Genomic DNA, 14,565 nt, shown 5'->3' on the forward strand with positions numbered 1-14,565 from the left:
TAATCATTCTGGATATAACTATTATTCTACCGTGAAGTACCGCTCATCGATAACGAATGAAATTAAACTAATTGCTTTTCCTACTTTATAACTTCCTACATTCCTATGACATTCTATTAATAAAACTCTGTCTTACATCTAATAGTTGCATATGCAATACCTGAGTCGCTATCACCTTTAGTTGCACAGAGAAACGGGTCACGTTAATGCCGTGGGTTAATATCGTTGAAGGAAAGTTAAAAAATTGTTCACGTTTTCTACTTAAAATTTAAAAAATAGATAAAAGCAAGAATGAAAAATTACGAGACAACAACAAGGGTAATAACCATATTGAACTACATGGCGGCACTTCGAAACTTCATAGATCCAAGAAAACACCGATTCAAATTTATATGTAGCTGGATTTGGAACACGTTGTTAATTGTTGTGCTTTCTGTTTCCTCAATTCATGCACAAATAGAAGATGGAAAATATCACATAGTGTACAATATAGAAAGCGTCACATACGTATTCCAATATATCACGTATGTACTTGGATACATAAGCATAGTGATCATTGGTCTGTACCAATCCAAGGTGAAAACACAATGGATCTTCTTTTAATTATATGGTAATGAAATTTTTACGCAAATTTAATAACTCGATTACTTTTCTTTTTACTCGTTTATCATTCAGAACGTATCGGCGTTGATAAAACAGATCGACAAAGTGGACGAACATTTGAAGAAATTGGGAAGTGAAATCGAGTATCGCAGTTTGCATCGACATATAACGATCGTCGGATCATTCTGGTTACTAAATGCGGTCGTAACATCTGTAATTTTCATAAAGATTTTAATACAAAACCTTCTACTACCTTGGACAGCACTTATTGTCTTTATTTACTGTTACATAACGAACGCCCAGTCAGTCGTATTATACGAATACAACACGGCGATTTAGTATGTAAACAATTAAAAACAGATACTCTTCATCATCTGTACTATCATCCTTCATTTGATTATATTCGATATTTTCATCACATTTTACTCTAAAATATTTCAAAATAATTCTTCTCCCTATTTTTCAAAATTATACTGTTATTACAGTTGGCTAGGATCGCGAATTAAGATGATAAACGAGCTTCTCGAAACGTTCCTCTTGGAGAAAAACAAAGTAAAAGCAGAGGACTCCAATACGGAGACCATCTTTGAACCAAGTCATAATGTTCGAAATAGATTTGAATTGAACAATTGGCTGTCCGAACGATCTTTAAATGTTCCAGAAGTATCTACGACGAGCGGTGTTTCGAATGTAAAACAAAAGATCGTCCAAGAAAAAGTTCATATACTTCGGCAAATTAGGTAAATAAAAATCGAATTAATAACAGTTACAGCAACGGATCTTTGTCAGTTTTTTATGTTTTCCATTGAAAACATAAGATAAAACGGCAACGAAAGACAAAGCTACTTTATAAAAAAAAATTTTATTCGTCCAATGAACCTTTGAACCCAACGTCCAATGAACCCAATTATTTGATACACCCTTTTAATTTTGCCCTGAGAATTTGTAAATTTTCTTGTTTAACGCAACTCGGATTTAACCATTCATTTGTTTGACAGTATATATTATTTTACGTATTCCGACAAAAAAAAAAATTTTTGAAAATTCGCAAATTTCAAGGTTCGTGCATCTACAAGTGTGCAAGGTATCGAGGATGGTGAACGATATATTCAACGCCCAAATATTAATATATACGATTACTACTCTGCTATATTTTACTATATGTGTTTACAACTTGTACATGACTCTTCACAGAGGGTCTAATGCAGTAAAAGATCAATTGGATATTATATTGATATATATGTTGGATAGCGTGGTTAGTACCTTGAAGATCGTTTTAATGAGCTACGACTGCGAATATACAATTGGACAGGTAAAAAATATAATTTTAATTCTTGAACTCTGCTGTGTTGGTTATTTTTCACCAAATCATATTTTCTTAAGTTATGAATAATAACTTGCTACTTGGGAATTAGTACGTCGTTAGGAATAATACTAACAATTAATTTTGATTCGTTTCAAAGACTATGATACATACCACCATTCGTTCATCGATTTTAAAAGGCTTTCATTACTCGATTTTCCAATAAAAACAGATTTCCCTGCAGAACAATTGTTACATTTTTACAGTATACGTATCGATATGCTCATAGTTTTATGAAACGAACATGTTGTATGTTATAAGATGTTTACGTTCTTTAGCAGGAATGAAATAAATTTTTCCACTGTTTTGGAAAAGCAAGTAACAGTGCTTGACACGATCAATCGATTTTCAGGCTAACAAAACGATAGGAAACATCCACGCGTATCCTGTGCACGAAGGAAACGCAGAATTAACAGATGAGGTAAAAAATGGAAATTTTAATCATTTACAGATTAAAACGAAATTATCGTAAGTAACGTAGAATTAATCTATTGGTAGATCCTCCATTTTTCTTGGCAAATATCGTACACGCAACTTGAAAAAACGAAATCGGTTGATTATATATTGAACTATGGATTCGTCCGTTACGTTAGTATACTTCTTTACATGGATTTGTTTCTCCTTGAATTTATTACAAATTTGTTCATATACGTTTTACAGTGTTTCAACTTCGTAATTTCTTATTTGGTGATTATGGTACAATGGAGCCAAAACTTGATAAAGAACGGTCCAATACTAATCACAAACGAGACCACCACCTTGTACGAGAATACAAGTATCGTAATATAACTATGCATAGTGCTCGATAGAATCGTATTGTAAAATTATGAAACACGTAGGTAAAGTCTGTGAGTGTTAAATATTAATACAATGCGTCTCGTAATTAACGTTCCTCTCGCAAAACCGCCGTACAATTTGCAATCCTTACACATAAATATGTTGAGGTACAAGGTACAAGACATACAACGCGACAAAATCTAATTAGGAAAATCGTCATTGTTCATTTCGTTAACGTAACTATAAAATATACATCTAATAACGTATAAGAAATGATAGTATTTGAGGACTTTACGAGACGTAGTGTATGTGTACTGGAGCTTGATTCGGTGTAAAATACCACAACTCGTATGTGTCGTAACAAATATATTTAAAGGAAAAAACACTTACGATGAAATAATATTTTTATTCCCGTATGAATTACAAAAATATTCTTATCTCTTCGTTATTTTACCAAATTATTGACATTTTACCAAATTATTACCCAATTATTATCATCAGTGTCATTTGCACACCTTGGATTCCAGGTGCTCCACATTATTCTCAAAAATCGGTATAATTCTTTTTATTCATTGCAAACATTGAAAAAAAACATTGCATAAGATCATATCCTTCACTTTCCCAACAGTAATATTCTTACTTTTGCGATATTAATCAGACAGTTCTACTATACGCAATTTCATTCTATAGACTCGTCATTAACTGTTCCTCATAGCAATTTCATCCTCGTAACGATATCGATCCAGATACGAGCAGGCAATTGTTGTGCTCGTTATTACTTAGCAGCCTATTTAACATTCGTGACACGATAATGATCCTTCAAAACTATTCCGAAAGGATGGCAAAGAAGTAGAGTGTTCAAGTTTATCCACTGTTAAAGTTCTCGCGACTTTGATCCGCGATGTTCAAACCGAAAACTCTCAGGCAAACCATAGTGCCGTCGTTAGTGATGAATTTTCTTTTCGGGATGGGCATCAGTGACGTTTTTAGCAAAAAACCATCGAAACTGATAGAGTACGCGTACACCCTGTGTGTTTTGATACTGGTTAATGTCGTTGGTATATTAATGGTACCTTATTTCAATAAATATTATATAATTAGCATGCTCAGCTTAAGTCGAGTCGCGTTCAAATTACTGATTTATGCGAATCTTTGGACGTTAAGCACGTTGATCGCCGCCAGCAGATTAAATGCGCAGGTAAATTGAGCGCTTTGTTTCGAAAAAGTTTTATTTTAAATACAAAGACCACAGGGGAAGACACGATACACCTGTGTCATATTTTTCGGATGTTATGGGGCACCAGTTTTGAAATTCGGTAGATTAGAAACACTCGATAATTACTTTCAGATTGACCGTGTTATATTTTTATTTTGGATTAGATATATATCTAATATATCTATATTTCTCAATTGAAAAAAAAAAGAAAAAATAATATGTACAGCAGTAAATTTTCATCCGAGATAGTTTTAAAGAGTCGAAGTTCCAATACCATACGACCGGTTAATTTATTCGTAATTTTAATACGTCTTTCGTCTTCTAGAAATTACGTACTTTGATCGCACTTGTAGAAACGAACGATCAAGCAATGGAAAGAATAGGATTGCCACGAATGTATCGTACGCTGTTCATGTATCAGATAAAGGAATTCGTGGTTTACGGATTTATCACAGTCGTTTTCGTCGCAGTCACTTCCAAATGGCATTTTGCAACATCCACGCCAACGATGATGAAACTGTGCCTTTCCTTGGTAGCCCACGTTCCATTCGTAGTCATCTACGTTTCCAGCGCTACCTTCGGCTTTTGGGTCACGTATGAAACCAAATATTCAAAAACGATTAATTATTCAATTATTCAAATATTCCAAAATATTTAATCACGGTAGAATTCCATTTATAGAAATGAAATTTTAATCAGTGTTCGATTAAGTGAACTCGTTCCAATTATACTTATGCGTTATCGTCTATAAAGAATCATCCGCTAGTAACGAGAACCGTGACAATGATGAACCATTTACTACGTCACAAATTACGATAAATAGAGTTCTACTATGATAGTGTTCCAATGAAACCATAAAAAATACAATGTATAAAATGTAGGTGCTTGAGGTTGAAGCTTCACCAACTGAATCAATTGCTTCATAGTATGTTGGTCACGATGACACCGGAATCGTCATTGCATAAAAGATTTCTACAGACGAAGAACGATTTCGAGAACAATAAATTCTGGTCGTTTAGGAATGAACAAGGGAGCCATGGAAACACGAACAAGATAAGATCAATAAAGTGAGATTCTGCGTTGAGCGGAAAACCACATAACGTTCTCTGTATCGTTTCTCATATGTTATACGTTAATCTGTCTAGCGTGGCAAGAGATAGTAGAAAATTGTTTAATAAGAATATTTGATATAACGCGTGAGAGAAGATTGGAGATTGCGCGTTTGCATTTTCGCAGCGATCTTACAAAATTGTTAAAAATTGTTAAAATCGATAAAGAACTTTTCGTTTGAAATATTTGAGGAGAAACGTTTCTGTCGAATTGTACAGTTGGAATGTATCAGGAAATTTAACTGCACTGCGGTAAATATATCGTCCCGAAATTCTTCAAATTTAGTCTTTACAGCAGACAGATAAAACCGTAGAAAAGAAATAGATTAGGTTTTACTTCGATGGATAATTTAATATCGAGGAAAGTATTAAACGTCAATTTTTAAGAACGAAATATAATATAAATTTCAGTTTTTTTAAGACGAGACTATGCGATAAATAGTTTTGACAATATTAAATTATTCATTCATACGAACATACATTTTTTTCGAAAAGGCAAATGCATCTAAAGATAATCAAGATCGTGAAAGTCGTGAATGACGCGTTCGGCATGCAGATTCTGTTGCTGATGATCACATCGGTTATCTTCACCATTACTTTCCTCTACATATTGTACAGAATTATATGGCTGGATCTGACCATGGATGAACTTATAAAAGAACTGGTCTCCGTGATTTGCTGGTTCCTAGTTTACGCGTCGCAAATCTTGCATGTGAATCACGTTTGTGCTAAAACGAACTCAGAGGTACAGCATTTTATCAGAAGAAACTATCGATACACATCGATAAACGTTTGAAAGCTTAAAGGTGTTAATGAACATAGAAGAATATTAAAAAAAAAGAGAGAGAAAAGTATTATTTAAATATGTTTCTCAAAATATATATCTAAAATCGTGCAAGATTAAAATAGTTGAAAGAAATGAAAAAACATGGAAATTCCTATTATTAATTGTTCACAGGTAACAATTATGGGCGATGTTATTTGCGACCTGTACGAACCATCCACCAGCAACGAATTTCGAGCAGAGGTAAATATTCAAGACATATATAAAAAGGTATGTTGTAAGATTATAAAAAAAAAACACATCCACTAAATTCAAATGAAAAATGACATTTTTAGGTTCGAAATTTCACCCTACAACTGATACAAAATCCGGTGGTATTCACGGCTCGTGGATATTTCAACCTGGACCACACGTTTATTCAAGCAGTACATGGACCTTTAATTAAATAAGAAATAGAATTTAGAATTTACAAGCTATAATTTTAAATTTCATTTCAATTTTAATATATAGCTGTTAGTGAGTTATATCATTCTTTAATTAACATTTGTTTTTTCAGGTCATTGGAACGATTACCACGTATCTGATAATTATGATACAAGTGGGCGATGTGACGAAGTCACAAACCGCGAAAACTCTGAACAATGAATCCAATGAGATTTTATTCTAAGAAATGTATTTCGGTGGAAATTGTACTCGACTTAAAGTTAAATCCAATTTCTCTCAGTTCTTTTATTAATATCATATAATATCAATTAATAAAGTTACGAATTGTTTTCATCGATTATAAATCGAATTGTAAGTTGAATTTTCCGGCAAAAAATGATAAATTCGTCGAAAGCACCAAAATAGTATCTTGAACTCAAATTTCTTCACCAAGTTACTCGGATATTCGCCCTGACAATTTTCCGCCAATTAGGACGTGGACAGGGATGATACCTCAATTACACTACCCCCTGGTACGCCCTATACGATTCCAGATGGAGGCGTTAGCCCGTGAAATTTGGTAATCTTGAAACTGGATAGCTCGTAATTCGGTGAAAATAGCTACTTCTTCGAACAACCCCTAACCGATTTTTACTTAGCGAAAATAGCGATTAAACAGTCTTGGAAATCTGAATTAAATTACTCTTCGAAGAATCTAAAATGAAATATTCAGAGATGAAACTACAATGTTTTTCTACTGACTTTCAAATTTTCGAAACTCTGCGTGATTTTAGTAAAAAATGAAAGCTTCCAAAATTGTATTACCACGTAATATTTTCAAGTAATTGGATAGGAGGAAAAGAAAAGAAATTTGCATTAACCGTGGAGTCTAGTTTCGATCACTTTCGACTCAAACAAACGTATTTTTCGTCAGAAAATATCCGCAATTTAAACACAATTTCACGTTTCGATTTTACGTTAAACATCTTCCTAAAATATCACAAAACCTTTTTCTTCGATAAAATGAAAGCAGTTGGTAAATTATATTCCAAACTTTTCTGTCTGATCTCTGTACTCCTTTGTTAATTCTCGTTATTCATTCGTCGCGATATAGCTTTTCTTTCTTTTCTTTTTATTTTGTGTGTATGTGTTTATGTAGTTCATTTTAGTATTGCAACTTACGCGGTACGGATAAAATACACGTTTACAACGGGTATAACATTAATTGAGAATTAAGGGTGCGAACGAGCGTAGCCGTCAGGAGCCACCTGCTACCGTGGAATACTGGTGGGGCTAGGAGAATTGATATATTGTACCCAAGGGGACAGAGAGACCAGTTTAGATGGGTGCAAGTACCGTGTCATCCCTAATCCTCTCCCCTCTCGTTAACTAACATTCGTAAGAGATATCTGGGCTTTGTTGCCGATTAAATTATTCCAGTCAATGCGATCGAATCCACGATAGTGTATGTCTGCATGTATAATATAATGTACAAAAGCGTATCATTAATTTTAAATTTCGAATTTTATTCTAACTGACAAATATTACATTGTCTTCCTTTCTACTCTACATACATGTATGTATTTTATAAAAAATATTATAATTTCTTTAACGTCAGTTTTAAAAGCAAATTTATTCTTTTTATATAAATTTAAGAAATATAATTTCTTAATAATAATTTTGCAAAACAATATAACAATAATAATAATAGTGTTAATATTTGTTTAATATCGATGGCTGATTTTCATTGAACGGAAACAGAGAGATAGATTTTCTTGACCAAGGCATATGGTATGGATTAAGATGGAGATTTTAGAAAAGTAAACTCAAACAGGCTGCTACGATTCTAATAATCCGCAAACGTCGTTTATCATGTCGAAACGGATTTACCCTAACAACAGGACACTCCTACTTGAGGGTGCGGGTATTCGATCACATCGTATCCTCGCCAAACGTTTACCCCGCATGTTTATTGATATTGAACAGGGCGCGCACGGCGGCGTAAGAAAGCGGGGAATATAAAGATAGTCGATTATAATAACAAATTATATGTACATATTTATATTTACAATATGACATAGTTATTGTTTCTTCTTTCCGTATTTCAATTTGTTTTTCAGTTTCTTTGGATTTATTCCATATACCTTTAATCTTTCCGGATTTAATGAAGCAATGTCACTACTAATTTTTTCGTCCTTTGCCCCATTCTTCTTCTTCTTTTTGTCGAGCTTCTTCTTCATCATCTTCTCCTTTAATTTTGTTTTTTTCGAATGTTTGACATTTGACTCGTGATTTTGATCACTAACTTTCTTTCTAGATGAAAATTCTTTATCGATAGGTTCGTCTGTAGTTTTTTCTTCTTCGTGAATTTTATTTTCGGTGGAATTTATAGATTCTTCCACCTTATTAATCTTTAGCTTCTTTTTCTTTGGCTGCTCACGCTGTTCCTCTGGCTTCCGCTTTTCACATTTCACATGTTTCTTTGATTTTTCTTCTGTTACATTAACGTTATTTTTTATTTTTTCATCACTTTCATTAGATTGTTTGTTATATTTAGATGTTTCGTGATTAATCTCGACAGTGGCTGAATCGTTCTGATCGTCTTGTATCTTTTTCTTCTTCTTTCGTCTCTTCTTTTTTGTTTCTATGCTTTCATTAACGCTGGTAGTAGTTGCGATCTCTTTTTTGTCTCCCTCTTCGTCATCCTCGGCTTCCCTGAAAAATGTTAAATACAGTTTGTAGTAAATAGTACGAAATCAGTTTAAAAAATTTCCATCCTTCTTGCCTTACTTGTATAGACTTGTAAGTATCTTTCTTTTAAGTGCCTCGTTCTTGGCCTTCTGTTTATACATTTGGACGTCATTTAGTTCAGCATGTTCTGGTCTGTACTGAAGAGCTTTCTTCAAGGAACACCATTTATTCAATTCTTTATCATCGGCCATCAATATCTAATAAAAAGGACGTAGTAAGGTGTCTTACAGAAAAATAAAGTCGTTAAAAATAATATTAATATTTACTTACCTCTTCTATGCTCAAACCATAATCGTTTGGCACAACTTCTCTGTATTTAAATCTACATGGTATGTCACCAATCATATCTTCGTAATCCAACGAGTAATACTTATCGAAATATTCTTCATAAGATTTATGTTGTTGGGGATCAAATTTCGGCTTTTCTTTTGCTATGAGTTCTGCAAACTTAGACTTTCGTCTACGTTTTCTTCTTTTAGAATCCATTTCCATTTCTTCCTGAACTCTTTTCAATGGATTATAATCCGCATCCATCTGAAATTATATGTAATTTTGGTTTATTTTCTTGGAATAAAAATAATTAATATAAATCAATTACATTAAATTCTGGATCCTCGCAATGCGGTCCTTCATATCCATCTTCATCTGCCAAATTTTCTGTATTTGGATCATAATTATCCCAGGTATCCTCGATTCCTAGTTCCTCGTCAATATCTTGAAACTCGGGCTTAGCATTCCCCTCGGGAACCGCATAGTAATCGTCATTAAAAATTTGATTCATTTTTTGATCATATTTGGCAGGATCAAAATCACCCTCCAAATCAATATCATTAAATTGAATATCGTCATTCCCTGTAATTTCCTTCAATTTCTCTATTTTTTCTTCGATTTCTTTTCTCTTTAATGCTTTCAACTGCTTAAGTTCCTCTTGTTTCCTTAATTTCTCATCTTCTTTCCTCTTTTTTATCTCTGCTCTCTTTTCGGCTCTACGAGTATCTTTCCTTCTTAAAGAATTCTCCATGCTACGCGGATACCGTTTAATAAATTCCTGATCAGGTTCTTCAAATCTAAAATTATATTTAAGCTCAAATTCTTCTTGCTTTTCAATGTTTTTCTCATCTTCTGACAAATTCTCATCACTGTCGTGAATTACGTAGTTTCTGCCTTCATTGTCATCTTCGTCGTCATCCGATCCCGTATTTTTATCTAGATATTTATCATTAAGCACATAATCCCTTAAGAATTTCTCATTAGCATCTAAATTAGAGCTAGACCAAAAATCACGCAGAGGTTTAAGTACCTGCTGCTCATTTTCATTTATATTTGTCCTTTGTCCTTTCAACCATTCCTTGTAATCTGCCTCTTCCTAAATAATAAACATAACATCAGTTTTGTTACAAAAAATAAGAAGTGATCAAGAGCAGCTTACTTTTGCTTTTTCACTTTCAGATTTGGTTTTCGGTTTTAGCAAATCATCTTCCTCTTCCTCGTCGTGCAATGCGCCTTTGAAACTTTCTTTTAGTTCTTTTTGCTCTTGTGCATATGTGATTTGTTTAGTTTCTGCTTTATCTTTTTTGAGTATACTTTCATCCTCACTGTCGCTAAATTTCCCTTCCCTTTCCACGATAATGTTCCTTTCATAATCTCTCAGAAAAATAGCTTTTTCTTTTTTAGTTTTTTGCTTCTTCTTTTCAATATATACTTCCTGTGCCTTATTAGTATCATCAAAAAATGTTACATTTTGGTTATAAATTTTTGGGTCTTTATTTTTTAAAAGAGCTAGTGTCTTATAAAAATCTTTATCAAATTGCTGTGTCAGCTCCTATGAAAGAAAAATGTAATTAATAAAATAATACAGAATTTTGTTATATTTGTAAAATATTGTATTATACATTTTCTTCTTCTTTTTCAGAAGAACTCTCACTGTCAGAACTCTCATCTAAGTTTGTATCGTCATTAACGTCTCCGTATTTTGTTTTTACTGAAATATATTGGATTGTTAGACAAAAATATCCATTAATGCATGAGGTTATAAGTCAGTTATATGTACTTACACTTATTTAATTCTTCCTTCTGCCGCCAATTGTTATAGTTTTTAGCATAATCCGTATTTATTTTTAATTCTTCATCAGAATCAGAATTATTACCGTTAAATAAAGTAATCATTATGTTAAGTATTAGAAATTTAAGTGAACAATTATATATTATACATTCGATTTCTATAACATACAATACTTCATTAATTCTTGATGTAAAATAATTATAAAAAAGTGTTACTTTCTTTATAAGTGAAATTTACCAAATTACGAAAGATAAAAATTGTTCTTCTGACAGCATATACAATATACAATACCAGAATACCAGAATAAAATGGTATGGAGGTTATCTTATCGAGAAACGAAAAGCCATATGTCGCCTTCCTCTGCTTAGGGACTTAATAAAAAGTTTTTATTCTTGAAATAAAATATATTAAATCATTATCTTATTGAAAAATAAGTAAACAATTTTTATATCAACATAAGAAAATTTTATAAAATTATTATTTTTTTTTTATTCTATTAATTAAGAGGTTATATGTTCATTAAAACTATTCTAATCTCCAAAATACTTAGTCATATATATATTAATGTTATAATTTTTAATTAATTTAGTTATTTAATGTAAATATAAACATATATATTGACAAATATAATTTAAAAAATCAGTTTTATTTGGAAAATACATAAATGTACATAAAAACGCTTTTTAAACATTTGCTGTAAACTTTGTACACAGGTGCTCTTTTAGGTATTTAAGTGACTATACATAGTATATACATTATTTTGATCTATCAATTAGCACAGACTAAAGTTACATATAAATTTTATTATATACACATATATACAGAATACAAATGGAATATTTAAACAATATTACAATAAATATTAAAAATCTTTAAAATACAAGTGAAACAATAATGTTTTACTTTATCATATGCTAACCAAGATATATTGTTATAAATATCATGTTATAAATAACATATCTCATCTAATAATCATATCATATATTTGCAAATTTGTTCATACGGTAAATTTTTTACAATAATGTCATCCCTTTCTAATTTTACATCAATACTGTAACTTTCAATGTGAAGTTTATATACTACACCCATCATGCCTTTGTATTTTCCCCAAAGAATCATGACCGGCTTTCCAAAGGCGGGTATTACGGTTTCTAGATATTCCTGATCCAATTTTATAACGTGATTCTCGACTTCTTCAGGCGATTTCAGTTTGACCTTCCCAACAAAGTTGGATTTTTCAACAGACTGAACTATTCCTTTAGACTTGTAATATTTGTCTCCAAGAGTCTTAGTAATTACTTTCACCATCAAACCCTCTCTTAACCATCCTTCTCTACTATCTTCATCTTTGCTATATTTAGATGTATGTTTTTCTGATTTTATTGACCTTGTTTCTTTGTCCATATACCCCTTACTTGATTCCTCGGATTTTATATTCGAAATCATAGAGACTGATTCAGTACTAGTTGAACCTTTATCTGCTTTTTCTATTTTTATAATAGGAAGCAGTTTTGGCTTTTTATTTATTTTCATGTTAAGAACTAGTGGTGTATCATTGTCAACTCGTGTTAACGGCTCTTTAACAGTTTCAGATTGTCCGTTACTTTCTTGCTGACCCTTTTCTACTTGTTTTTCTACGAACTCCATCATCCTTTCTTCGTCATCTTTATCCATTTTTTGCTTTTTAGCTTTCCTTTCTTGAGCTGCTAATGTTTCTGGATCTCTGTCGATATATGTTACGTACCAACCTAAGGACAGAGAAATCAATGATTAGAAAGAATAATTGATATTTCTTGTCTTTTACAGAACATATAAAATATCACACTTATTAAAATTACCCTTTTCTGTTTCATCAACAACACATTGGCCAGTACGTCCAAGCCATTTAACAAATGCAGTTAACGTAAGCCAGATTGTAGCATTCATATGTATATGTCCTCTATCTGAGATATATTCTTGATAAACTCGATTAGCTGGTACACGTCTGGTACCAAATTGTCTTTTCAACAAGTTTAAGTAACCATGAGAAAATTCTTTTGAGAATTGATCCATATACCGGGATGCATTGTCAGCAAATAGTAATAGCTGTCTATGATGAGATTCTGACATGGTATGACACTTGAATCCATTTTCGTCTCTGCACTGTTTCTGACACATTTGACAATACCATCTCAATTTTTGCAAGCCTTTTGCCTTAATTTTATTAGCAATGTACTTTGGTGTTCCCACTTCGTGTTTACCCATTTTCTTAATCGGCAGTGAATTGATCTACTATAACTGATTAATTGACGAAGTTCAATCAAACTGTATCATAATTATAAAAAGAGTTTTGGAATACGATCATATAAACAGGTTTTTACACCGATATTCCAAAAGCAGCCGGATACAGAAGGGAAATGTCCGACGACTGAGTCATGAAAAATCAAAATGGAAGACAATAAGATTCTCGTTGTGCGCATGCGTCACATACTATCAATGTCTCAGACAGAGACAGAAATGTTTTACTTATCTCTGTCTATCACGCAGAACGAAAAGTTTGTTGCATTCTATGTTGATTTTTCACGATTCAATTTTCGGACGGTTTTCCCTAGGGAGTGTCAGAACCTGTTTATATGATCGTAGTCTGTATCAGACTGTACTATTAAATTAAAAACACTGTTTTGCGAGGAAAAAGTTGTTGCAGATTGTAGTTATAAATTCTAATATAATATCATTACCCTTGCTTTTTCAACAAATTGTTAAATGTCTTTCATATTCTGTATATCGGAAAACTATGCAATATTATAACATTAAGAAAAATATCTTTCACATAAATATAAAAATTTATAATAGGTTATTTAACACATCTCCATAATATTGGTAATTTTTGGAGCACTGTTAAAAATGCTATAGAGACATCTATACCACAGACGAGGTACTTAATCAATGTTTTAATAATTTACCGACCGTAGGTAACATTTGTTATTATAAAATGATTTGAATAATAAAAGAAATGTATTTTTAAAAAGTATATATTAATAAAGATATAATTGAAATTAAAGAAAAAAACTTTAGGTTAATGAAAATGTTGTATTAATATAGTGGAATAATAAACAATGTAATTAAAAAATTAAAAGTGCTGTATTTTGTATATTTGGAATTTTTTACTCAATACAATACATATACATATGTACATAAGGCTGTAAATCATGTTTAAGTCTTGTACTTCTCATCTGAACATCTTTAAAGTTATAAAATAGGAACCATCATCTAAGGACTCTACTTAATTTATACGCAATACACGCCTACGATTAATCGATTCTAGACTCGCCAATTTCTAACATTCTCGCAGGAACGTGTAAATTTAATCGATCATTAAGTAACCACATACTCGTAGTAACACGTAATCTGTAACTTCGCTCCTGGTACTACGCCACCCGACTCTAAGTTCAATTTCATATTGCACTTTGGCAATAGACCAGACACAATGTGCTATGT

At 32.1% G+C, this 14,565-nt stretch overlaps 4 protein-coding genes across 5 annotated transcripts; 2 read left to right on the forward strand and 2 right to left on the reverse strand.

Moving 5' to 3' along the window:
• The first annotated feature begins 1,094 nt into the window (after positions 1 to 1,094).
• Positions 1,095 to 3,030, forward strand: LOC117158939 (uncharacterized). The gene is made up of 5 exons (XM_033338347.2): positions 1,095 to 1,343; positions 1,663 to 1,915; positions 2,319 to 2,387; positions 2,465 to 2,554; positions 2,627 to 3,030. The coding sequence occupies exons 1-5, from the start codon at positions 1,111 to 1,113 to the stop codon at positions 2,753 to 2,755; spliced, it is 774 nt and encodes a 257-aa protein (XP_033194238.2). The 5' UTR covers positions 1,095 to 1,110; the 3' UTR covers positions 2,756 to 3,030.
• Positions 3,031 to 3,622: 592 nt separating this feature from the next.
• On the forward strand, positions 3,623 to 6,657 carry LOC117158880 (uncharacterized). The gene is made up of 7 exons (XM_033338255.2): positions 3,623 to 3,941; positions 4,285 to 4,553; positions 4,841 to 5,026; positions 5,564 to 5,813; positions 6,027 to 6,095; positions 6,188 to 6,277; positions 6,409 to 6,657. The coding sequence occupies exons 1-7, from the start codon at positions 3,645 to 3,647 to the stop codon at positions 6,517 to 6,519; spliced, it is 1,272 nt and encodes a 423-aa protein (XP_033194146.2). The 5' UTR covers positions 3,623 to 3,644; the 3' UTR covers positions 6,520 to 6,657.
• Positions 6,658 to 8,307: 1,650 nt separating this feature from the next.
• Positions 8,308 to 11,465, reverse strand: LOC117158832 (protein KRI1 homolog). Of its 2 annotated transcripts, XM_076621341.1 has the most exons (8): positions 11,326 to 11,465; positions 11,081 to 11,245; positions 10,919 to 11,007; positions 10,456 to 10,848; positions 9,625 to 10,392; positions 9,297 to 9,560; positions 9,066 to 9,223; positions 8,308 to 8,990 (listed from the first exon to the last, which is right to left on the reverse strand). In XM_076621341.1, the coding sequence occupies exons 2-8, from the start codon at positions 11,190 to 11,192 to the stop codon at positions 8,357 to 8,359; spliced, it is 2,418 nt and encodes an 805-aa protein (XP_076477456.1). In that variant the 5' UTR covers positions 11,193 to 11,245; positions 11,326 to 11,465; the 3' UTR covers positions 8,308 to 8,356. The 2 variants fall into 2 exon arrangements, with proteins under 2 accessions (XP_076477456.1, XP_033194057.1); XM_033338166.2 differs by having other exon boundaries at positions 11,081 to 11,465.
• Positions 11,466 to 11,871: 406 nt separating this feature from the next.
• Positions 11,872 to 13,950, reverse strand: kin17 (kin17 DNA and RNA binding protein). Its single transcript, XM_033338199.2, has 3 exons — positions 13,806 to 13,950; positions 12,927 to 13,365; positions 11,872 to 12,836 (listed from the first exon to the last, which is right to left on the reverse strand). The coding sequence occupies exons 2-3, from the start codon at positions 13,330 to 13,332 to the stop codon at positions 12,061 to 12,063; spliced, it is 1,182 nt and encodes a 393-aa protein (XP_033194090.1). The 5' UTR covers positions 13,333 to 13,365; positions 13,806 to 13,950; the 3' UTR covers positions 11,872 to 12,060.
• Positions 13,951 to 14,565: the final 615 nt, after the last annotated feature.

This window comes from Bombus vancouverensis, chromosome 9 (genome assembly GCF_051014615.1).
Source record: "Bombus vancouverensis nearcticus chromosome 9, iyBomVanc1_principal, whole genome shotgun sequence".
Classification (NCBI taxonomy): Eukaryota; Metazoa; Arthropoda; class Insecta; order Hymenoptera; family Apidae; genus Bombus; species Bombus vancouverensis.